A 23,976-nucleotide genomic window follows, 5' to 3' on the forward strand; every position below is an offset into this window, starting at 1 on the left:
CAAAACAAGATAAAGTTGTTGAGTAGATTAACAGATTCCCTATTGCTCCAATGGAAGAATCTGCAGCACAAGATTATATGGAAAATATTCATCTCTACTATATTCCACTGACACTTTTAGAGTTGTTCCGTTGTCGATCGGAATGTTGGCATTTCTGAAAATTGAAAATGGATTTCAAGTAAAAATCGATTCAAAATATGTACCTGTGTCCAGAGATAGAGTTCTTGAATTGCGCCTTGATTTCCTTGAATACTTCTTTGTGAAAACCATCAATATCAAGATACTCATATTCTGTCAGTTCAAGTCTGTAACTGAAGCTAGCTCCCACTTCTTTTCCACAAGACACCCAATGTCTTATAATGGTCATAAAGTCATCCACAGGCATCGATCCTTCAAGATAACTTACTTTATGATTTTCCAAATTCAAAAGAATAGGGAGCCATCGGATCTCTTCATGAGATCGGCCAACAACGAGATGCTTGGCGCTTCTAAGCTTTGGATGTTGAAACACTGCAGTGTCCCATACACTTATTTTGAGACATTTCAATGGATAACTGGACTCCTCAATGTATGGCGCCAACTCGGCGAATGCACAATCTACTTCTCCGTCAAAGTACATTTCCTCAATTTCCATTCGAAGTCCTGGTGTCAGACGAAGGATTTCTGATTGTGGAATCAACAACTTGACTGCAACTGGATGACGTCTATTCTCAAAGATTTTGTGCATCAAGTAGTTGAGCGATTCGTGGAGTTTTTTTCGTACTTGATAAACTCGATGTTCTTCTTAGTGTACCTATCGGAAATGGTGAACATAATATAACTTTCAAATGGCACCGGGAGTCCGTCTCTCCGTGCATACCACTGCTGAAGTATTGCCTTCGTTTCCAATATTTTGTCCTTCAGTTCTTCATGAGCCTTATCTCGTGCTTCTTCAAACTCCGGTTGAGTGCCGTAGTGCGCAGTAAGTTCTTCACTGGTATATTCTTTTACAAAATACGAAGTGATTTCTTCAACCGTATCTTCTGAGTAGTATTCATCAAAGACAAAGGAAGAAGTGGTCATTGGTCCAAAGCTCTCGACATAATCCAGCCGTTCTTGTAAGTCAGGAAGTTCTTCTTCTTCTTTTTTCTTTATTCCAACTTCATTGATTTCTTGATAAACTCTGACCCTGTCATTCGAACACCTCAAATTGACGTCTCCAGGTCTTAATTTGTCTAAAGTCTGCCAGTCTTCGTATCCATGTTGATCTAAATCGGTGGCCAATCTTCCCCAAAATTTGTTGTCGTTCTCCACGATAGGGCACATGCCTTCTGGATACTTTTTATAGATTCCAACTTTATACTTCTTGCCGTCAACTGTAAACGATTGATCAGTAAACTCGAGTTTCTTGATCTTGAGGGGAACCGCTTTCTCGGCTGACCGAATCGAAGGGCAGTTGATGGAGAGCCGAATTCTGAAATTCATTGTTTAAATTGAAGAATGTTTTCAAAGCTCAGTAGCAGAGATGCGTGGAAGTCTTATTCGGAAGTGGGAGGTCGGAAGTCGGAACTCCATGTAACTCTGCTCACTAGCACCGTTTTAAGTTAGTACATTCTAACAATGTTCGTTCGCTTTAAAACTAAATTCAAAACAACATTTATAAGCGGTTTAACCACAAAAGTGTGTTTTCAAACAAGTTTCTAGATTTTCACAGCAATGTTGATTTCGGAATTCGAAATTTCGACTTCCGGATAAGAAATTTTCACTTTCTTTTGGTTCACATGCAATTTCACGATTAACTTACCTTAAATTCGGATCCATGTGTTGCAGGACTGTTTTCAGACTGTCGTATGCCAACGGCGGACCGGGATTCATTCTGGAATTAGTCAAATTTCTAAAAGTGAGACAAAAAATTGAACAAGAATAAAAAGAAAGAGGCACACATCGATCGATCGTTTGGTGTCCCTGTCTGTGTGCGAACGGGCAGAGCGTAGTAGAGTGTCGTATCGCGAGACGATTCCAGCTGATTTCAGCATATTCTCGCAATCGTCTCGTTTTGCTCTGTCTCGTTTTGTCCAGCATAAAGTTCAGCATATTCTCGTTCAGCATAGTTCAGCAAAGTTCAGTTCAGCAAAAGTTCAGTTACAGCATATTCCAGCACGTTTTATTTATTTTTCATTCCCGCATAATTTCATGCTGGACATTGCGAGAATCTCGCGAGATGAACGTGAATTATTTTTCTGTGAGAAAAATAGAAAAATCTATGCTAACGTGTTATTTCCGTGATCTTTCATTGTGAATCAATCATTTTGAACTTTTTTCGAAGGTCACGGTTCTAAAAATTTCAATTTTGCTTTATTTTCAACATTCATTTCGTAAAAATTTGCATGAAAAAATGATTAGAAACGTCAAAATTAAATTTCTTTATACGAAAGAATGGCCACGTTCGTCTCGCGAAATTCTCGCAATGTCCAGCATGAAATTATGCGGGAATGAAAAATAAATGAAACGTGCTGGAATATGCTGTAACTGAACTTTTGCTGAACTGAACTTTGCTGAACTATGCTGAACGAGAATATGCTGAACTTTATGCTGGACAAAACGAGACAGAACGAAACGAGACGATGCTGGATTCAGCTGGAATTCTCGCAAAGTGCTGTAACTGATTCTCGCGAGACGACACTCTAGAGCGTAGACATCGATAGTAAAGTAGGAGGGACCTATACGTAGACGTCGAAGAAATGTGTATAAGGGGCTAGATACAATTCCTTCGATACGGTTTGTACCATCGACGATTGTCAGAAGGCAACAAATTTCACTAATTTTTGTACAGAAAATGCGGGTTTTGAAGTGCTTCGGAAGATTGGAATATTTTATCAAACAACTCAATGAAATATTGATAGACCGGATCAATATCTATCATTTAATCACAAAATCATAAAAATATGCATTGTCTCTGTGCTTATTCCATTCATTTTGGTTTTTTCATAAAATGAGCTTTTTAATGAGCAAATTGAGCATACGTGTTTTTTTGAGCCAAGAACCTGATAAAGTATGAAAAATATGTATGGATCATGAGTTAAATCCTTTTTTGCTAAAAACCACAAAAAGAGGTGAATCCATTTCCGTTCCTGATATAATTTTAAGTTTTTATGCTCAATCTATTTTTGATTACACAATTTCAACTGAAAATAAGGTTTTCACAGCAAAAAATTCGTTTGCCGCCAAATTTGTAAATAAAAAACATTGTTCACGCGTTTTGCGTCAGTATGAGTTAGTTTGACTTGATTTGAAGTTTCGGACATCGTGATATTTAGGAAGTTTACGAAAATTTGTGTTGGAAGGTGTTTGAAAAACAAAAGAATACACACTCAACGCAATAATTTCCCATACATACATAAATAACATGTGCTGCCTCCCTCCGCCATATTTTTGTCTCTTACCTCCTTTTTCCCACTGTCTCTAATCATTTTCCCTCCTTCTCTATTCCTCTTGCATTCTAATTTCTCTTTATATATTCTCAATTTTTAGAATATTGTTTATTTCGAGATTTTTGTGTTCAAAATTCATTTTCCAACTAGAACAATCTATAGAAATCCAGTCGATCGATTTTCCCCATGTTATTGTCTTTCTGTCATATCCTGGAATATGTTTGCTCCCATCTCATTTATTTAATTTCAGAATGAATCCCGGTCCACCGTTGTCTTACGAGAGTCTGAAGACAGTTCTCCAGTATATGGATCCGAATTTGAGGTGAGTTAATTGAGAAATTTTCTGTAAATTCGTAGCAAACTTGTCTCGGGCCGGGCTGGGCCAAAATCGTATTTTTTTTGTCCTTGAAATTCGAAATTTTTTCCGAAAATGTCGAGTTTTTGACTAAACTTCAGAATTCAATCAAAAGCTAGTTATGCATCAAGAAATAGGAAATTTTTAAATTAAAATTTTTTTCAAAAAAAATGATTTGGGAAGTATGATTTGTAGAGCTTTTGACCAGAAACAACAGTATATCGTAATGGTGCTACCAAATTTTCAAAACTTCCCTCTTGAAAACCAAATTTCAGAATTCGCCTCTTCATAAACTGTCCTTCGATCCGATCAGCTGAAAAAGTAGTTCCTCTGAAGATCAAGAAACTCGAGCTGAGTCATCGATGGATTGCCATTGACGATACGAGGTATACAGTCGGAATTTATAAAAAGTATCCAGCGGGCATGAGTCCTCCTCTTGCTGAAAAAGAAAACGGATATGGAGGATTGGCCACCGATTTAGATCAACATGGATACGAAGACTGGCAGACTTCATTTGAAGTGAGACCTGGAGACGTCGATTTGAGGAGTTCTTATAAAAGATCGAGAGTTTATGAGCAAATCAATGAAGTTGAAACAAAGGAAAAAGAAGAAGAACTGCCTGACTTACAAGAACGGCTGGATTATGTCGAGAGCCTTGGACCAATCATAAATTCCAACTTGGATGAATCGTATTCTCGGCGTATGTTTAGAGAAATCACTTCGTATTTTGTGATAGATGATATCAGTGAAGAACTAAGTGGACACTACAGCACTCAACCGGAGTTTGAGCATGCACGAGCTCAGGCTTATGAAGAACTGAAGGACGAAGTCTTGAATACGAAGGCAATACTTCAACAGTGGTATGCACGGAGAGACGGTCTTCCGGTGCCATTCGAGAGCTATATTATGTTAACCATCTCCAATCATGAGACTAAAGAAAATAAAAAGATAGAATTTGTCAACTACGAAAGGAAACTCCACAAATCGCTCAACTACCTGATGCACCGGATCTTTGAGAATAGACGTCATCCAGTCGCCGTCAAGTTGTTGATTACAAACGCAGAAATCCTCCGTTTGACACCAGGACTTCGGATGCAAATTGAGGAAATGGACATAGAGAAGCAGATCGTGCATTCGCGGAGATGGCGCCATACATCGAGGATTCCAGCTACCCATTGAAATGGCTTAAAGTCGATGTTTATCACCCTTCCATTTTCCAACACGCGAAGCTAAGAAGCGCCAAGCATCTCGTGGTTCTCGGAATGGATCACAACGACTGGCTTCCTATTTATTTGAATTTGGAAAATCATAAAGTTCATGTAATGGATCATCAGGTTGTAGGATTGATGCCTGTGGATGACATCATGGTTTTTATCAGACATTGGACATCTTGTGGAAAAGAACTAGGAGCTAGCTTCAGTTACCGACTTAATGTGTATAATAAGCGTGAAAGGTTAGATTTCCATGAGGAAATATTGAAGAGAATCAAGAAACAATTCAAGAACTCTATCTCTGAACACAGGTACATATTTAGAATTTATTTTCACTTGAAATACATTTTCAATTTTCAGATATGCCAAAATTCCGACCGTCCACGAAACCACTCTAAAAGTGTCATTGGAACTGAGTGATAGGGAAAACTTTCCTTGGGACATTGTGCTGCAGATTCTTCCATTGGAGCAATAGGGAATTTGTTACCTATTTTAATAACTTTATTGCAATTTTCTTTGTATTATCAGATCTGTTTCTTGTTTTTCTGATTTCCGATCTTTTGGGCTTTTGGTTCCATAAACTTTTCGTGAATGATAACTTTCTTTATGATTCTCCAGAAATAAGATATTCTAAACAACAATTAAACAGCATACGGTTGGCACGGCGCCAAAACGACTTAGCTTCATTTGCCGTATATTTGATGCGAAGTTAATAAAAATTTTGAATTCGAAAACTGCTAAAAATAAGGTTTTCAATGGTAAAAATTCGTTTGCAGCCAAATTTTAAAATAAAAAACATTGTTCACGCGATGAAATAATAAACACTCAACGCCATAACTCCCGAGCCAGGAATCGATATCTGTGTGCTGCCTCCCTCTGTCGTGTTTTTGTCTCTTAACTCCTCTTTCCCATTGTCTCTAATCATTTTCCCTTCTTCTCTATTCCTCTTGCATTCTACTCTCTCTTTATATATTCTCCATCTTTAAACTTTGCTTATTTTGAGATTTTTGTGTTCAAAATTCATTTTTCAACTAGAACTATCTATAGAAATCCAATCGAGCGATTTTCCCCATGTTATTGTCTTTTTGTCATATCCTGGAATATGTTTGCTCCCATCTTATTTATTTAATTTCAGAATGAATCCCGGTCCACCGTTGTCGTACGAGAGTCTGAAGACAGTTTTGCAGTATATGGATCCGAACTTAAGGTGAGTTAATCGAGAAAATCACTGTAAATCTGTAGAGCCTTTGATCAGAAATGACAACTGTGTAATGGTGCTACCAAATTTTCAAAACTTCCCTCTTGAAAACCAAATTTCAGAATTCGCCTCTTCATAAACTGTCCTTTGATCCGATCAGCTGAAAAAGTAGTTCCTCTGAAGATCAAGAAGCTCGAGCTGAGTCATCGATGGATTGCCATTGACGATACGAGGTATACAGTCGGAATTTACAAAAAGTATCCAGCGGGCACATGCCCACCTCGAGTTGAGAGGGAAAACGAATTTGGTGGATTGGCCACCGACTTAGATCAGCATGGATACGAAGATTGGCCGGGTAGACTTCAATTGAGACCTGGAGACGTCGACGTAAGGGGTCCTTTTGAAATAGTCAACGAAACGGGTTATCGACAAATCCAAGGATTTGAAATTAGGGCAAAAGAAAAAAAACTGCCTGATCTACAAGAACGTCTGGAATATGTCGAGAGCCTTGGACCAATCAATGACCACTTCACTTTGTCCTATAATCACTCTGATATTCAAATAATCATAAAATATTTCAAGGAAGGCAGAACGACGACAGATGCTACTTCACACTTCAAAGTTAAAAAAGAGTTCGAGCATGCGAGAGCGCAGGCCTATAGTGAACTGAAGAACAGAGTCTTGAATACAAAAGCAATACTTCAACAGTGGTATGCACGGAGGGACGGTCTTCCGGTCCCATTCGAGAGTTACATTATGTTAACCATCTCCAATCATGAGACTAAAGAAAAGAAAAAAGTTGAGTTTGTCAAGTACGAGAAGAGACTTCCCGAAGCTCTCAACTACCTGATGCATAGGATCTTCGAGAATAGACGTCATCCAGTTGCTGTCAAGTTGTTGATTCCAAAATCAGAAATTCTTCATCTGACACCAGGACTTCGAATGGAAATTGAGGAAATGAACTTTGACGGAGGGTCATATCGCGCATTCGATGATATAGCGGCATATATTGAGGAGTCAAGTTACCCATTGAAATCGGTCAAAGCCTGTGTTTATCACCCTTCCATTTTCCAACACACGATGCTTAGAAGCGCCAAGCACCTCGTGGTTCGCGGAATCGGATCATTTGAATGGCTCCCTATTTTTTTGAACTTGGAAAACCATAAAGCCCATATAATATGGAATTACCTTGATGAAACAATGCCTGTTGATGACTACATGACTCTTATCAGACATTGGGTGTCTAGTGGAAAAGAAGTTGGAGCTAGCTTCAGACAGCCTCTTAAAGTGGAAAAAGGTGCGGAGCTTGAGACGAATTATTTCCATCTAGAAGTATTCAAGGAAATCAAGGCGCAATTCAAGAACTCTATCTCTGGACATAGGTACATTTTTTGAATTAATTTTACACATTTTTAATTTTCAGATATGCCAACATTCCGACCGACCACGGAACTACTTTAAAAGTATCAGTGGAGCTGAGTGAAAATGAACAAAAGCCGTGGGACGTTGTGTTTCAGATTCTTTAATTTCAGCAGTAGGGGATATATCGCCTACTCAATAACTTTAATAAAAAAATTTTGTATTACCAGATCTGTTTATTGTTTTGCTGATTTCTGATATCTCCGTCATCTGAACTGATGGTTTCTATGTAATTCATTTTATCCTCTTGATTTTATGAACATTTGGTTCCATAAACTTTGCATGAATGATAACTTTTTTCGATAATTTTCCGACAGTAAGGTATCGTTTTTAAGAAAGTGCTTAATCGATGTATAGAGCATACGGTTGGCACGATGGCAAAAAGATTTGGCAACGATTTTTATGTTTATTTGTCGTATACTCGACAATATAAACCGCGACGCACACGCAACACAACTCGGAAAAACTTGTATAATACTATGTATTTATTTAAAAGGAGTCGATTAAAAAGTAAATTTTTTGATGAAAAAGGTAAAAAACCGAAAATTCAATTACAGATTTAGAATAGATGACATGCTCACATACCTTCCGATGGAAGGATCTGCAGTACGATGTTCCATGGATACTCTTCCTCGCCACTCGGTTCCACTGACACTTTCAGAATTGTGTCGTTGTCGGTCGGAATCTTTGCATATCTGAAAATCTTTATTTCAAACCAGAAGTCAATTCAGAATATGTACCTGCGCCCCGAGACAGACTTCTTGAATGTTTTCTTAATTCTCATGAATACTTTCTTATGATAATCATCCATTTCAAGATCATCATACGCGTCAAGTGAGAAACTGAAACTAGCTCCTTCTTCCTTCTCACTAGATATCCATCGTTTGATAAGTCTCATGTAATCCGCCACAGATAAAATTTCCTCGTCACATTCATTGATTAAATGAACTTTATGGTTTTCCAGTTTCAGAAAATAGGGAAGCCACTCGATATCACCATCGGTTCCGACAACCACTAGCTGCTTGGCGCTTCTAAGCTTCGGGTGTTGAAAAACCTCAGTGTCGTACACAGGAATTTTAAGCTTTTCCAATGGGTAACTGGACTCCTCAATATATGGCGTCAACTCCGCGAATGCACGATCTACTTCTCCGTCGAAGTGCATTCCCTCAACTTGCATCCGAAGTCCTGGTGTCAGACGAAGGATGTCTGATTGTGGAATCAACAACTTGACAGCAACTGGGCACCGTCTATTCTCGAAGATCCTGTGCATTAAGTAGTTGAGAGCTTCGAAAAGACTCTTTCCGTACTTGACAAACTCAACTGTTTTCTTTTCTTTAGTCTTATCATTGGAGATGGTAAACGTAATGTAACTCTCGAATGGGACCGGGAGACCGTCTCTTCGTGCATACCACTGCTGAAGTATTGCTTTTGTATCCAACACTTTGTTCTTCAGTTCTTTATAAGCCCGAGCTCTCGCATGCTCGAACTCTTTTCTAACTTTGAAGTGTGAAGTGTGATCTGTCGTCAATCGGCGTTCCATGAAATATTCAAAGATGATATCGATATCTATCTGCTTATATGACAAATCAAAGTGCGGATTGATTGGTCCGAGGCTCTCAACGTAACCCAGCCGTTTTTCGAGTTCAGGTAGTTCTTTTTCTTTCTCCTTAATTTGATCTCTGTCGACCTCCGGATACTCTCGGTATCTCTCGAAATCATCCCTCAAATCAACGTCTCCAGGTCTCAATGTAAGTCTAGAGGGCCAATCATCGAATCCATCATGATCCGAATCAATTCGCCATCCTCCATCTTCGTTTTTTTCTTCAACGGATGGAGGGCACATGCCTTCTGGATACTTTTTATAGATTCCAACTTTATACCTCATGCCGTCAACTATAAAGTATTGATCAGCAAACTCGAGTTTCTTGATCTTGAGGGGAACCGCTTTCTCGGCTGACCTGATTGAAGGGCAGCTGATGAAGAGAGAAATTCTGAAAAAAATCGATTGATTCTGAATTTATTTCCTAGTTACTCACCTCGAATTCGCATTCAAATGCTTTAAGACAGTTTTCGAACTTTCGTAGGCAAGTGGTGGATCGGGATTCATCCTGAAATTAGTGAAAACTGACGAAACAATTAAAAGAAAGAGGAAAAAATGAGGCGAAAGAAGAAAATTGTGACAGAAAAATCTACGAGTAGATTTTAAATTTGTGTTAAATGTTGTTTTTTGGTAAAATGATAGCTCTGCTGCAAAAAACTTCAAAATATCACTAACAAGGGAACCTTTTAAGTGGGAGCTAACGCCAGCAAAAACGACCTATACAGGGTGAAAGAGCGTGTTTGAAAACCTATAAATCAACTTTCAAAAGTTGCTTACGTGACCTATAAGTGGGTGAAATCTCGACCTGAAAATTGACCAATTTTACCATTGATTTGCTGAATCTCCTATAACGTTTGTAAAGACTACGGCGGCAGTATAAAAACGTGATCGAGTGGCGCAGGTGGTTAGAGCCTAGGAGGAGAAAAGTTTTGCCCTGGTTCGACCCCTGCACCATTTTTTCTTTTTTTTTGTTGATTTTTCCCACTTTTGTTCTGTGATTTTTTGGAATCTATCATAAATCATAAATTTCAGCACTTTCATCTGTCAACTGGCAGAAATTTCTCATAATCATCATTTGAAATGGATTCAGAAGGGAATCACGTTGGTGGTGGTACAAAAAATTTATATGATAGATTCCAAAAAATCACAGAAAAAAAGTGGGAAAAATCAACAAAAAAAAGAAAAAATGGTGCAGGGGTCGAACCAGGGCAAAACTTTTCTCCTCCTAGGCTCTAACCACCTGCGCCACTCGATCACGTTTTTATACTGCCGCCGTAGTCTTTACAAACGTGGTAAAAGATACAGCAAATCAATGGTAAAATTGGTCCATTTTCAGGTCGAGATTTCACCCACTTATAGGTCACGTAAGCAACTTTTGAAAGTTGATTTATAGGTTTTCAAACACGCTCTTTCACCCTGTATAGGTCGTTTTTGCTGGCGTTAGCTCCCACTTAAAAGGTTCCCTTGTAAATTCATAGCCGAAACTTTTTTATTTTATTTTTATTGTATTTTCGGTTAACACTTTTCTAAAAAAGTAGTCTTTCGAACAGTTTTTGGAGCCGGGCCAAAATCAAATCTCGACCCGTTTTGAGACATTTTTGAAAAAATTCGAATTTTTGAAATTTTTGAATTTTTTTTCGGAAAAGTATATTTTCACCAAAACTGTAAAAATAAATCAAAAAGTGAATATTTCTGATAATTTTAGTATTTTCACTCTATTTTTTCGAAAAATTTCAAAAAATTTTAGTAAAAAATGGGTAACCACTTTTGAACTCCGGCCCGATTTTTGACAAAAAAATCGAAAAGAAAGTCAAGAAACTTGTCTGAAGAAATCAGTTTTTCGGAGGCAAAAATCTTAATTTTTATGAAAACTATGAGTATTTCCAGCCCAGAATCCTGTTTTTGAGTACAAAACTTTTTAAAAAATTTGAGAAAAATCGAAATTTTTTGCTTAATCTACACATTTTTCGCACGGTTTTTTCGCAAACTATCCGAAAAAAAATGTTTCGCCGTGAATTTCATAGGAAAAGTACAGAAAAAACTCAAAAAATCGCGTAGCCCAAATTCCGAAAATTGGCGATAATTTTATCGATAAATTTCAGGTACATAGAAACCTTTTCAAATGTTTTGTTGCGCTCAAACAGAAGTAACAAAAAAACGTTGAAAACTGTGAAAAAAATAGAAAAAAAGAGAATTTTTTATTAAAAAAATTAAAAAATTAAAACAACGATGCTCCGAAATTCCGCATCGCGCCCTGTTTATCCATTTCTAATTTTCGAATTTTCTTTTGGAATTTTTGGGAATTTTCGGAAGTATAAAAGAAAAAAACATGAAAATTTGTTCGAAAAAGTGGGAAAACGAGGAATTGAGCAAAAATCTTGTCCGAGAGGACTACACGGCTGCGCGGGAAAACTCTTCCACGAAGGGCGCTTATGAGTCAGGAGAACGAGAATTGTGGCGTTTAGAGCGATTTTAAGGCATATGCGGCAATAATAAAAGTTTCTTAGAATTGTCTGAAGTATCGGAATCTGAAATAAAAAAATATCATACTTGCAAACAGGGCCGAAACGGGCCGACACGGGCCGGCGCGTTAACTCGCGTCAAAATGAATATTATGAGCTGAAAAATATATCAAAATGTAGATCTAGGCGAGTTCTATGTCTGTGACGTACTACGCGCCGGAATGGCTATTCGTTAATGTGCCGCGGTCCGGGAAAAAGTGTCAAAAATCGCGAAAAATTGCCAAAAAGCCATTCTAGTCCGGCCCGCTGCACATAACCGAATATCCATCCGGCCCGTAATGGACCACGGAGATAGAACTCGTCGAGATCTACATTTTGGTATATTTTTCAGATCATAATATTGAGTTTGACGCTAATTACGCGCCGGCCCGGTTTGCAAGTGTGCTTTAAGCTATTCAATACCTGTCTGTCCGTATGTCGGTCAGTCGTTCCGGATGTCCACGTGTTCTTCCTCCAACATCCCACTATTCTTGTGTTCTGCTCCTCAAAAACCCATCAAACTTCAACTTGTGAAAAACCAAAACTAAAAAATAAATGATAATAATTTATAAATGAAACCCTATATCCTCCATTCTTTTCTAGCAGAATGTGCAAGAGAGTGTCAACATATACACAAATATTGGCTCAAATTATTTGGTGCATGTGGAATATATACAAACTTTTTATTCTGTTATTTCTGTTTTTCAGCAAAATTCCTTAGTTTTCATTCATTTGAGAATTCAGGAAAAAAAGCGGCGCAGGCGCACCAGATTCCTTCGTCTCTGGGGAAAATTTGAGGATTTATTTCATAACCCAATTATTTCGAAAGTCGTTATTTTTATTTTCTTAGCCTCTCTTTCTCACTTTTTAAACTAATCCTTCATTTTTTTTTCCTGATTTCTGCGTCTCTTCAGTCCCCCGTACTATTTCTGGTGGAGCCGCGGAGCACCGAGGGACCAGGGACCATTGAGAGAGAGAGAGAAAGATGAGAAAAAAAGAAAAGTGCTCCACACATTTGTCTTCGTTTCGTTGAGCTTGGGTTCCCGACCGGGGGCAACATTTTTTTGCGATGGGTATATCGATTGGTTCATTTTCTCACGATTTTCACTGTACTATACATAATTTATAGTAGTTTAAATGTGCTCTGACGCTAATATAAAGAAGTTGACAGGAAATCCTTAACTTTTCAAAAAATATCGAAATAGTTAATAAAATATAACAGAATAAACCCGATAAATAATTCTCTTCGGCAGTTTTCAGTTGAAATTGTCCAAATTTGACAGCGTGTCATGGCATTACTGATTGTCCCATCAAGTAGAGTTTTAATGGATCAAACAGAGCAAAAACAGAACTCCATTATTGTAGTTGACAACTTTGATGTACGGACACTCCCTAGCAAGTTACATATCGTCGAAGTAATTTCTCTCTCAAATCGACCAATTTCAGTGCAAAATATTGCGATTTTTGAGCTGTCGTCTTAGAATGACCAGAACTCTCTAGGGAGTGCTCGTACAAAAACGTTGTCAACTACAAAAATGGAGCTCTCCCTTTATTCGGTATGATTTATAAATAATCTACTCTGTGGGACAATCAGTAATACCCTAACACCCTCTCAAAGTTGGTCATTTTCAACTGAAAAAGGCCAAATTGTCTATCTTTTTGCACGGTACTGTAACATGACACAGGGTCTAGGATTGAGTAGTGAAATCGTATGCGCTCCACTAGACATTGGCGGCAAATTCAAATTTTAATTTTTGCAATTCGCTGTTTCACTGTGGCATTTTGGTACGCAGCTTAATCGACCAGTTTTGAGCCGATTTATGCCAGTTTTCCCGCATTTTTGGCCAGTTTTTCGACTGTCGCGCGTCTTTTCGAGATCAATTCTATTGAAAAATAGATAAAATTTTTAAATATAAAATTTATTTTGATTTTCGCGCTAAAATTTCAGCTGATTTCAACGGAGCGTGTTTATTTTCACTACTCATCCTGAGACCCTGTGACATGACGAATCTCTAAAACTGAATCTGTATTTCCCCTAGGTTTCCATACTGAATCACCATCTCAATCTGTGATTTCCCATCCTTGGCTTTCCGAACCCCATTTCATTTCCATATTTCTGCAATAATTCTAGTAGAGGGAGGAGCCCATAAAAACCGTCCATTATTTTGTGCATAAATTTAGTTTCATTGTTCTCAATCTAGTTATATAGTTCTGAGTCAACATCTTGTCAATGTCCTCGTTTATGGCTTTGTACACGTATTACAGTACACCAGATAAAGCTGTTGCGCCTTCTTTAAGTTCCCTGATATGATAGGTGTCCTGACTATAACTCTCTAGGGATTGCTCAATGGTGCCATTTTTCTGATTTTACAAGTTAAAAGGTCATTTCCGGTGTCACATCGGGAAATGTGAGAAATTTTTGAACTGTACATCTGCATATATAGCATACTTACAAACCGGGTCAAAACGGGCCAACCCGGGCCGGCGCATAACTCGCGTCAAACTCAATATTATGAGCTGAAAAATATACCAAAATGTAGATCTCGACGAGTTCTAAATCACTGATATTATACGGGCCGAATGGCTTTTCGTTGATGAGCCGCGGGCCGAGAAAAAGTGCCAAAAAACGCGATAATGGCCAAAAAAAGCCATTCTAGGCCGGCCTCCGGCATATTAACGAATAGCCATCCGGCCCGTAGTAGGTCACAGACATAGAACTCGTCAAGATCTACATTTTGGTATATGTTTCAGCTCATAATATTTAGTTTGACGCAAGTTACGCGCCGGCCCGTTTCGGCCCGTTTTGGCCCGGTTTGCAAGTATGCTTATTTGTAATCAGAGTTGAGCGGAATTCCGCCTTCCGCCTTCCACCTTCCACTTTCCGCTATCAGTGGTTACCGAAAAAACAAAATTTAGCACAAATTTAACCATTTTAGTGTTTCTACCTATAAAATAAGGCCAAAATCGTGTTTTTGAAAGCGACATTGTAAAAAACGCATCCCGCTCAACTCTGTTTGTAATGTTATAACTCTATAGGGATGGCTCAATGGTGTCATTTTTCTGATGTTACAAGTTAATAGGTCATTTTCAGTGTCACATCGGGAAATGTGACAGTTTTTTATTGAAAATTTGTATCTTTAGTCAATTCCTGAATTCATTTCATTTTCAGCACTTTCTGAAAGATCACTCCGTTGTAGTTTTCTCTTCTGTGTTCCCCCTCGCCTTCCAATACCTGACTTCTCCCTTTTCCTTGTGTCTTCTGGAATTGTAAAGAAGACGTCGTTAGATTTTATCACCTTCGCATTGGAAGGTTTGTACACGCATTCTCTCAGTTATTAAAACCTATCTTCTTCTTCATATAATTTCCCTCCCTTTCATTTGACCACTTGTTGTGTGTGTGTTATCACATTCTCTTGTCAGGAAGAGAGGGGGATTTCGTTGTTAACAGCTCAAACATCTCATTTTATATTTATCACTAAGATTTGTTGAACACAGGTGTGTGTATTTCATAAGTTCTTTCTTGTTTTCAGGAAAAAAATTTCGTAATTTTCAGTTTTGACATGATCCTCACGGTCTCACTTATGGTCTCATGGCTTCAATTTTTGGAGGGTTGACAACTTTTTTGTACCGACAGTCTCTAGAGAGTTATACTTAGTTTAACAACAAATTTTCGTGTTTTTTCATTTTATATTGAGAAAAAAAGAAAAAAACTAGGAATTGAGCAAAAAATCTTGTCCGAGAGAACTACACGACCGAGTTTTGAGTCAGGAGAACGGGAATTGTAGTGATTTTTAGCATATTTTTAAGGAAATTGACTGAAATTTAGCCCAGACGCAGTTTTTCATGAAGATCGAGCTGAATTTAATGATAGACTTTAAAGGAGGACTGAAGTCATATTTTTTTATTTCAGATTATGATACTTCAGAAAATTCTGAGCAACTTTCATCATTGGAGCATATGCTAAAAATTGCTCTAAACGCCCTAAATTCACGTTTTCCCGGCTGAAATTGAACTTTCGTGGAAGAGTTTTCCGACGCGAGTTTCTTCGTCCGTGTAGTCCTCTCGGACAAGTTTTCTTTCTCAATTACTCGTTTTTTTGCTTTTTCAAAGGGGTTTCGTTGTTTTTTCTCAAATTTCTTCGTTTTTTTCAACAAAATATCACTTAAAAATGCATTATTGACAATATAATGCAACAAAAGAAAAAAACAAACAAACAATAGGAAAAATACGGAGTAAATTAGACGATTTCTGTAAGAAAAGTTAAATAATCGTGTAAAATACGTATAAGTATTGTCAATAATGCATTTTTAAGTGATATTTTGTTGAAAAAAAACGAAGAAATTTGAGAAAAAACAACGAACCCCCTTTGAAAAAGCGAAAAATCGAGTAATTGAGAAAGAAAACTTGTCCGAGAGGACTACACGGACGAAGAAACTCGCGTCGGAAAACTCTTCCACGAAAGCTCAATTTCAGCCGGGAAAACGTGAATTTAGGGCGTTTAGAGCAATTTTTAGCATATGCTCCAATGATGAAAGTTGCTCAGAATTTTTTGAAGTATCATAATCTGAAATAAAAAAATATGACTTCAGTCCTCCTTTAAATATTTCACAGAATTTTGTATCGAAAATTGGATAAAATTCTATAAAATGTGAGAGTTGTGCGGTTTCCGACTTCCGACTTCCGGATAAGGAATTTTATTTCCGACTTCCGTCATTCCATAACGGTGGAATTTCGGAAAAGTAAATTTCGCAGAAACACATGGAAAAATGGTCTAAAAGGACAGAAAAAAGGCTTTTCTCTTATTGTTAGGGTTTTTGAATATTTGCAAAAAATCTATTTCCGACTTCCAACTTCCGATTTCCGGGTTTTTTTTTCACTTCTGACTTCCGACTTCCGTTTTAGAAAAACTCACATCCGCACAACTCTGTCCGTATTTACTCTAATTCGCAGTTCTTCATTATTTTTTTCTGAATTCAATAATATCAGCACGGCACGCTTCTTACAACCGCGATCTACCGAAACCGAACGAAATTGTGTGTGAAATAGAGAAGGGGGTTTCAATGGAGCGCAGTTCTAAGAACTGTCTTTTAAATTTTTACAGAATTTTGTTTGAAAATTGGCTAAAATGCTTCAGTACCGGACAAAAAGGTATCAACTTTGGCTGTTTTCAGTGGAAAATGACCAACTTTGACAGTGTGCCATAGTAATACTGATTGAACCATCAAGTAGATTTTTAATGGATCATATAGATTGAACGTAGAGCTCCATTTTTGTAGTTGACAACTTTTTTTGTACGGACACTCCCTAGAGAGTTATGGTCATTTTAAAGGGACAGCTCAAAAATCGCACTAAATTGCACTGAAATTGGTCGATAACTCTCTAGGGAGTGACCGTACAAAAAAGTTGTCAACTACAAAAATGAAGCTCTACGTTCAATCTATATGATCCACTAAAAGTTTTTTTGGTGTGATAACCAGAATTACTATGGCACACTCTCAAAGTTGGTCATTTTCCACTGAAAACAGCCAAAGTTGATACCTTTTTGTCCGGTACTGTATAAAATGTGTGAAAATTTCGAAATTTTAAACCTAGAATATCTTGTAAAAGAGTACTGTAGAATCACAGGTATGATATAGAATTCTCATGACCTAACTTTCCTATTTTGTGTTTTCTAGGCCACTACCTCCACCACTTGTTCCCCTTTCCCCATTCATACCTTAATTCACATTCCAGAAATTTCGGTACTTTATGGTTTAACGGGTGTTTATTTAATTAACGGGTGTTTATATAATAGACGGGTGTTTTGAGAATTAACGGGTGCAATACCAAAGTCTAAGAATAAACGGGTGTTTATAAATCATTTTTTCAGTAGTTTTCATTTTTTCTGTTCATTCACTGTTTTACCATTTTTTGCTATTTTCTATCGTTTTACATACATACTTTTAATCATTTGGTCCCCAATCACTGATAAGTGTCTTCTAGCATCGCACGCGTAAAACTGATGAAGGGTTGTTACTTAATACGCTGTACTGTATTATCACGGCATGCTTCTTCCAACCGCGCTCTACCAAAACCAAAGAACATTGTGTGCCAAATTGAGAGATGCAGAGAAAAAGAGACAATTTTCAAGGACATTTTGGTGGAGCGCAGTTGTAAAAACTGTGCGGAGCTAATAAGTGTGGAAACATTTCTAACACATCATTTTTCGATTTGAGCAGGATATCCGCAATTTTTGAGGTGATAGACCAGTTCCAGAACATTGTTGATGCGAGTCTCTGAGCTGGAGCATAGTGCTGGATACTTGCAAACCAATCCACATTCCGTTCAACCTTGGAAAATGGGATATTTGCAGGTAAGAGTAGGTTGATAACAACACCTAAACATGGTTTTGCCAATGGAATACTTTAACCAATTGTGAACTACAGCCAATTTGCAGCAGGCTTAGATAAGTTTTTCCCAACTAAACCGGTATCAGGACACCTTAGGAAAGCTTTGTAAGTCATAGACTATATTAGCCAGGCATTTTTGTCTATCTGAGACATTTTTTGTTAACATCCGGGAAGTGTCAATAAGACATGGCTTACACATTCTCAGCCAATCCTAATCAAGTTTAGTCTGTCTTAACCGATCTCAACCGATCTGAACTGATCATAGCCTAGCTTAGTGGATCTCAGACTATCTCAGCCAATCTTAGGCGATCGAAACCATTCTAAACTAATATAGTCCCACTTAACTATCACTACTCCATCTCAAACACTCTTACCTTCTACCGACAAGGTGACCACCACCTACCAAAAGCAATACACCGACATGACTCCATTCATCAAGAAGATCGTCAAGAACCACGCTCGTGTGCTCGTCTACTACGGTGACACCGACATGGCATGCAACTTCATGATGGGACAACAGTTCGCCGATCAGTTGGGACTTCGTAGAACATTGAAGAAGACTCCATGGAAGTTCGACAGACAAATCGCTGGATTCAAGACAGTCTTCGATGGGCTCAGCTTCATAACTATCCGCGGAGCCGAACATATGGCGCCACAATGGAGAGTACCACAGATGTATTACGCTGTTCAACAATTCTTGCTCAATCATCCACTTTAAGTTAATCTATGATAAAGGCGGCGTTATTTATTTTTTGATGATTAACACTCTTTGGTTATCTAATAAAGAATATGCTCGAATGAAAGGCGGCTAAACTCAGAGCTTAAAGGGGGCACCGGCATTACAAAACTTGAGATTTCCGTCGAAAACTTTTTAGAAGTACTTACCAATTCTGGAATCCATTTCCGGGTACCATCGTTGCATCCAGTGTATTGTCCTTGTCGCTGAGTCTCATCCTTGATTCCGTCATCCGTCGTTGCATCGGTTGATTTTTTGAAAAAAAGTGTTAGGGAATTAAATAGAAAAGGAAGAAAGTATCACGTTTCTTAATATTGAAATTTCAACACACTCTAGATCGGGAGGATTCAAACCCGCGTCTACTGAAGTAAACCTCAGCCCGGATAAGTATAGACCTCACGCAGCGTAACTGACCGTGTCTAACCGGAACCGACACAGATAAGATAAAAAAATAAATAACGCCGCCTTTATCATAGATTAACTTAAAGTGGATGATTGAGCAAGAATTGTTGAACAGCGTAATACATCTGTGGTACTCTCCATTGTGGCGCCATATGTTCGGCTCCGCGGATAGTTATGAAGCTGAGCCCATCGAAGACTGTCTTGAATCCAGCGATTTGTCTGTCGAACTTCCATGGAGTCTTCTTCAATGTTCTACGAAGTCCCAACTGATCGGCGAACTGTTGTCCCATCATGAAGTTGCATGCCATGTCGGTGTCACCGTAGTAGACGAGCACACGAGCGTGGTTCTTGACGATCTTCTTGATGAATGGAGTCATGTCGGTGTATTGCTTTTGGTAGGTGGTGGTCACCTTGTCGGTAGAAGGTAAGAGTGTTTGAGATGGAGTAGTGATAGTTAAGTGGGACTATATTAGTTTAGAATGGTTTCGATCGCCTAAGATTGGCTGAGATAGTCTGAGATCCACTAAGCTAGGCTATGATCAGTTCAGATCGGTTGAGATCGGTTAAGACAGACTAAACTTGATTAGGATTGGCTGAGAATGTGTAAGCCATGTCTTATTGACACTTCCCGGATGTTAACAAAAAATGTCTCAGATAGACAAAAATGCCTGGCTAATATAGTCTATGACTTACAAAGCTTTCCTAAGGTGTCCTGATACCGGTTTAGTTGGGAAAAACTTATCTAAGCCTGCTGCAAATTGGCTGTAGTTCACAATTGGTTAAAGTATTCCATTGGCAAAACCATGTTTAGGTGTTGTTATCAACCTACTCTTACCTGCAAATATCCCATTTTCCAAGGTTGAACGGAATGTGGATTGGTTTGCAAGTATCCAGCACTATGCTCCAGCTCAGAGACTCGCATCAACAATGTTCTGGAACTGGTCTATCACCTCAAAAATTGCGGATATCCTGCTCAAATCGAAAAATGATGTGTTAGAAATGTTTCCACACTTATTAGCTCCGCACAGTTTTTACAACTGCGCTCCACCAAAATGTCCTTGAAAATTGTCTCTTTTTCTCTGCATCTCTCAATTTGGCACACAATGTTCTTTGGTTTTGGTAGAGCGCGGTTGGAAGAAGCATGCCGTGATAATACAGTACAGCGTATTAAGTAACAACCCTTCATCAGTTTTACGCGTGCGATGCTAGAAGACACTTATCAGTGATTGGGGACCAAATGATTAAAAGTATGTATGTAAAACGATAGAAAATAGCAAAAAATGGTAAAACAGTGAATGAACAGAAAAAATGAAAACTACTGAAAAAATGATTTATAAACACCCGTTTATTCTTAGACTTTGGTATTGCACCCGTTAATTCTCAAAACACCCGTCTATTATATAAACACCCGTTAATTAAATAAACACCCGTTAAACCATAAAGTACCGAAATTTCTCCCATCCGCCCATAAGAGTCTTTAGTAACCACCCATCAATCATTCGCCTATCAAAAATTTCCATGAATTTATTTACTTACTCTTTAGAATTTCGAAAAAAGAAAGAATTTTCCGTCTTTTTTCCGTAGCTCATCAGAAATGCATATTTCTTTCTGTCACTACAAAACCTAGTTTTCCAATTTTTAATGTTCCTGACATTTCCATTTCTCCATTTCTCTCTGGCACTTCTTATCACCTCTTTTTCTCAATTTCCTGTCAAAGTTGACCACTTATCACACCCATTTTTTTCCTTTCGCGGGTCGTTTGTGTGTTCGTGGCATTAATCTAAACCACTTACATGTTTGATTGCGCTTTTTTCTTTTTCTCCAAATGTATTTTTTTGAAAATTTTCGATTTTTCATCGAAATTTGAAAATTTAGCACGGCACGCTTTAGAATTGCACGGAATTCCGACTTCCGACCTCCGACTTCCGAATAAGGAATTTTACTTCCGACTTCCGTCATTCTGGAATTCCGGAAAAGTAAATTTCGCAGAAATACATGGAAAAATGGTCTAAAAGGACAGAAAATAGGCTGTTCTTCTGCCAAAAACTAATTTTCCACTGATTTTCGGCAATTTTATAATCTTTTCTCTTGGAATTTTTGAATATTTGCGTAAAAATCTAATTCCGACTTCCGACTTCCGACTTCCGGATACGGAATTTTCACTTCCATACAACTCTGGCACGCTTCTAACAACCGCGCTCTACAGAAACCGAAGAAAATAGTGTGCGAAATTGAGAGACTCAGAGAAAAAGATACATTTTTCAAGAACATTTCGGTGGAGCGCAGTTGTAAGCACTCGAAAATTTAACTTTTTGCGAAGAATTGAATTTTCAACTTTCGCGCCAATTATCATGTGTGTATTGGAGCGCGTTTACTCCAAATTTTTTAAAAATCGAGTGAATGCAAACCTGCTCTAATAGCAATCTTGTGTGGCATTAGAGCGCATTTGCATAAGCTTGACAGCAAATGCGCTCCATCGGAGTTTTTAATCAATAGAGCGCATTTGCATACATATTTTCCGACTTTTTCTGAGAAAATGCGCTCTATTGAAGCAAGTATCGCTTGTTTTCAATGGAGCGCGTTTGCAGAATTTCGAATTTGTGATGCAAACTCGCTCCATTGACAATCTCTCATAAAATCTCCTTTTTGCTTGTTATCAGGGGAGCGTGTTTGCATTTTTGTGTACGATAGAGCATATTTGCGCCAATTTTAAAAATCCCATTAGGCAGAAATCGCGATCCATTGACAATGCGAACATTCGGGGAGTTAAAATTGGAGCGCGTTTGCAACAATTTCCTAAATTGTTAGTTGTGTGCAGTGGAGCGCGTTTTCTCCGAAATATTTTCAAAACTAATTTTTTTTGAAAAAATACCGATTTTTCCCGTGACCTTCTCCCATTTTTCTCCAAAAGTTCCCCCAATTTTCCACGTTTTCCACGTGGAAGAGTTCAGTCTTCTGTTTTTCCAAATTCTCGTATTCCCCCTCGTTTTCATAAATTTTCCTGTCTTCTAGAACTACAAAATCATGACGAAATTCTCGCTATGGCTGGCCGCTGGCACCAACAACGTTCTTCCCGCTGGCGATCCTTATGGTGAGGTTTAAATGAGTTGAAAATAAAAGAAACACACTCAGCGTGACGAGAGCTTTCAGAAAAGTATACTCACGGCCTGGTTTGGAGAGATTTGGGTCCCACCACGAAAACTACAGTACCCCGGTTACTGTAGTTATCGTGGCGAGACCCAACTGACTCCAAACCTAGGCATGATTATACTTTTCTGAAAGCTCTCGTTACGCTGATTGTGGCTATGCTATTTTCATGGCCGAATTTTCTCACTGGTGGCCTAGAAAACCAAAAACTCTGATTTCCAGCTCACCACCTCTTCATGCGCTGTCTATTCCATGCGAAACACGACGATACCATCAAATTTGATGTGAAGACCACGAAAATCACCAAGACAAGCGATGAGTTCAAGGCGACCGGTCTGCGACGAGTGCCTGGAATTTTCGTTGTCGAGGAGAGCGGAGAGACGCAGACATTCGAGACAGAGGACGAGATTTTGGACTTTTTGGAATATTTGAAACCGTCGAGAGGCGACGATGAGGAGGCGGAGAATGCGACGTGCGATTTGTTCAGACAGTTTGCACGTTTTGTGAAGGATGTGGAGCATTCGGATACGGTAAGAGGTTTTCTAGGCCACCGATGAAAATTTCGGGCCATGAAAATGGCATAAATGTGTTCAGTTCGTTGAGAGCTTTCAGAAAAGTATAATCATGACTATATTTGAAGCAAGTTGGGTCTCGCCACGAAAACTACAGTACCCCCCCCCCCCTACGGTACTTTTCGTGGCGGGACCCAACTTGCTTCAAACCAGGTCATGATTATACTTTTCTGAAAGCTCTCAATGAGCTGAATTCAAATTTTTTACTAATTTTTCATTTTAGGCACTCAACACGGAATTGCTCCGCCTTGACAAGTACCTATCGGAGCACGGTACCAGATTTTTGCTATCTGATGATATTGCTCACTTGGATTGCCTTGTTTTGACAAAACTTCACTCGATTCGGATTGCAGCAAGGGTATTTTACGATATTTTGACAGAAAATGTAATTTTTTCAATTTTCAGCACCTAAAAAACTATGAAATCCCATCCGAACTGTCCCATGTCTTGGATTATTTGAAAGCTGGTTACGATACTGAAATGTTCCGCCTATCTTGCCCATCTGACCAGGAAATTATCATTCATTGGACCGAATTGAAGGATACACCCAATTTGAGTGCGAAAGACCGGGCGAAATTGGTCCGCGATGAGCCGGTTTATAGTTTTACGATTTGATTTGATGAATTACTTGTGTTTTTCGGTGTTTTTTGCTTAAATTTTTGTAATTAATGAAGATTTAAAAAAAATTAAATTTGAATTTCCCTCGCGAAATTGTTCAGTGTAATTTCTTCTTCCAGATTGGTTTTCGTTGAATTGCACGCATTAAATTGAGAAAATGGTAATAAAATTTGACAAATTATATATAAAAAAATATTTCTGATTTTTCTAATATCAAAATTTTCTCAAAAAATTAAGACATGTCCCGAAAAAAATAGTTTTAAAAAATCAAGGCGGTCTAACTTCCCACACCTCGGCCCTATGCAAGCGCGCCCCACTGAGAGGACTAAACCGCGCGTGGTTTGAAACGTGATGATTTTTGTTTTTGTTTTTCGCCGGAAATTCGTTTGAAGCCAGTTTCAGCTGTTATATTTTGATT

General features: G+C 38.3%; 8 protein-coding genes across 8 annotated transcripts; 5 read left to right on the forward strand and 3 right to left on the reverse strand.

Annotated features, from left to right (window-relative positions):
- Positions 1–39: 39 nt before the first annotated feature.
- On the reverse strand, positions 40–1,854 carry GCK72_004338 (uncharacterized protein; the record flags this gene model as incomplete). Its single annotated transcript, XM_053724615.1, has 4 exons — positions 40–154; positions 204–704; positions 764–1,453; positions 1,784–1,854. The coding sequence occupies 4 exons, from the start codon at positions 1,852–1,854 to the stop codon at positions 40–42; spliced, it is 1,377 nt and encodes a 458-aa protein (XP_053588809.1).
- A 1,807-nt stretch (positions 1,855–3,661) lies between these two features.
- GCK72_004339 (uncharacterized protein) lies at positions 3,662–4,944 on the forward strand (the record flags this gene model as incomplete). The annotated part of the gene is made up of 2 exons (XM_053724616.1): positions 3,662–3,732; positions 4,041–4,944. 2 exons carry the CDS (start codon positions 3,662–3,664, stop codon positions 4,942–4,944), a joined length of 975 nt encoding a protein of 324 aa, XP_053588810.1.
- An 83-nt stretch (positions 4,945–5,027) lies between these two features.
- GCK72_004340 (uncharacterized protein) lies at positions 5,028–5,451 on the forward strand (the record flags this gene model as incomplete). Its single annotated transcript, XM_053724617.1, has 2 exons — positions 5,028–5,287; positions 5,337–5,451. 2 exons carry the CDS (start codon positions 5,028–5,030, stop codon positions 5,449–5,451), a joined length of 375 nt encoding a protein of 124 aa, XP_053588811.1.
- Positions 5,452–6,112: 661 nt separating this feature from the next.
- On the forward strand, positions 6,113–7,569 carry GCK72_004341 (uncharacterized protein; the record flags this gene model as incomplete). Its single annotated transcript, XM_053724618.1, has 3 exons — positions 6,113–6,183; positions 6,297–6,561; positions 6,757–7,569. The coding sequence occupies 3 exons, from the start codon at positions 6,113–6,115 to the stop codon at positions 7,567–7,569; spliced, it is 1,149 nt and encodes a 382-aa protein (XP_053588812.1).
- A 601-nt stretch (positions 7,570–8,170) lies between these two features.
- On the reverse strand, positions 8,171–9,700 carry GCK72_004342 (uncharacterized protein; the record flags this gene model as incomplete). Its single annotated transcript, XM_053724619.1, has 3 exons — positions 8,171–8,288; positions 8,334–9,584; positions 9,630–9,700. The coding sequence occupies 3 exons, from the start codon at positions 9,698–9,700 to the stop codon at positions 8,171–8,173; spliced, it is 1,440 nt and encodes a 479-aa protein (XP_053588813.1).
- An 8,331-nt stretch (positions 9,701–18,031) lies between these two features.
- On the forward strand, positions 18,032–18,801 carry GCK72_004343 (uncharacterized protein; the record flags this gene model as incomplete). Its single annotated transcript, XM_053724620.1, has 2 exons — positions 18,032–18,046; positions 18,418–18,801. 2 exons carry the CDS (start codon positions 18,032–18,034, stop codon positions 18,799–18,801), a joined length of 399 nt encoding a protein of 132 aa, XP_053588814.1.
- A 500-nt stretch (positions 18,802–19,301) lies between these two features.
- Positions 19,302–20,071, reverse strand: GCK72_004344 (uncharacterized protein; the record flags this gene model as incomplete). Its single annotated transcript, XM_053724621.1, has 2 exons — positions 19,302–19,685; positions 20,057–20,071. The coding sequence occupies 2 exons, from the start codon at positions 20,069–20,071 to the stop codon at positions 19,302–19,304; spliced, it is 399 nt and encodes a 132-aa protein (XP_053588815.1).
- Positions 20,072–22,245: 2,174 nt separating this feature from the next.
- Positions 22,246–23,555, forward strand: GCK72_004345 (uncharacterized protein; the record flags this gene model as incomplete). The annotated part of the gene is made up of 4 exons (XM_003092003.2): positions 22,246–22,312; positions 22,591–22,898; positions 23,164–23,298; positions 23,346–23,555. 4 exons carry the CDS (start codon positions 22,246–22,248, stop codon positions 23,553–23,555), a joined length of 720 nt encoding a protein of 239 aa, XP_003092051.2.
- Between the last annotated feature and the right edge of the window lie 421 nt (positions 23,556–23,976).

The sequence above is a fragment of the Caenorhabditis remanei genome, chromosome II (genome assembly GCF_010183535.1).
Source record: "Caenorhabditis remanei strain PX506 chromosome II, whole genome shotgun sequence".
Taxonomy (NCBI): domain Eukaryota; kingdom Metazoa; phylum Nematoda; class Chromadorea; order Rhabditida; family Rhabditidae; genus Caenorhabditis; species Caenorhabditis remanei.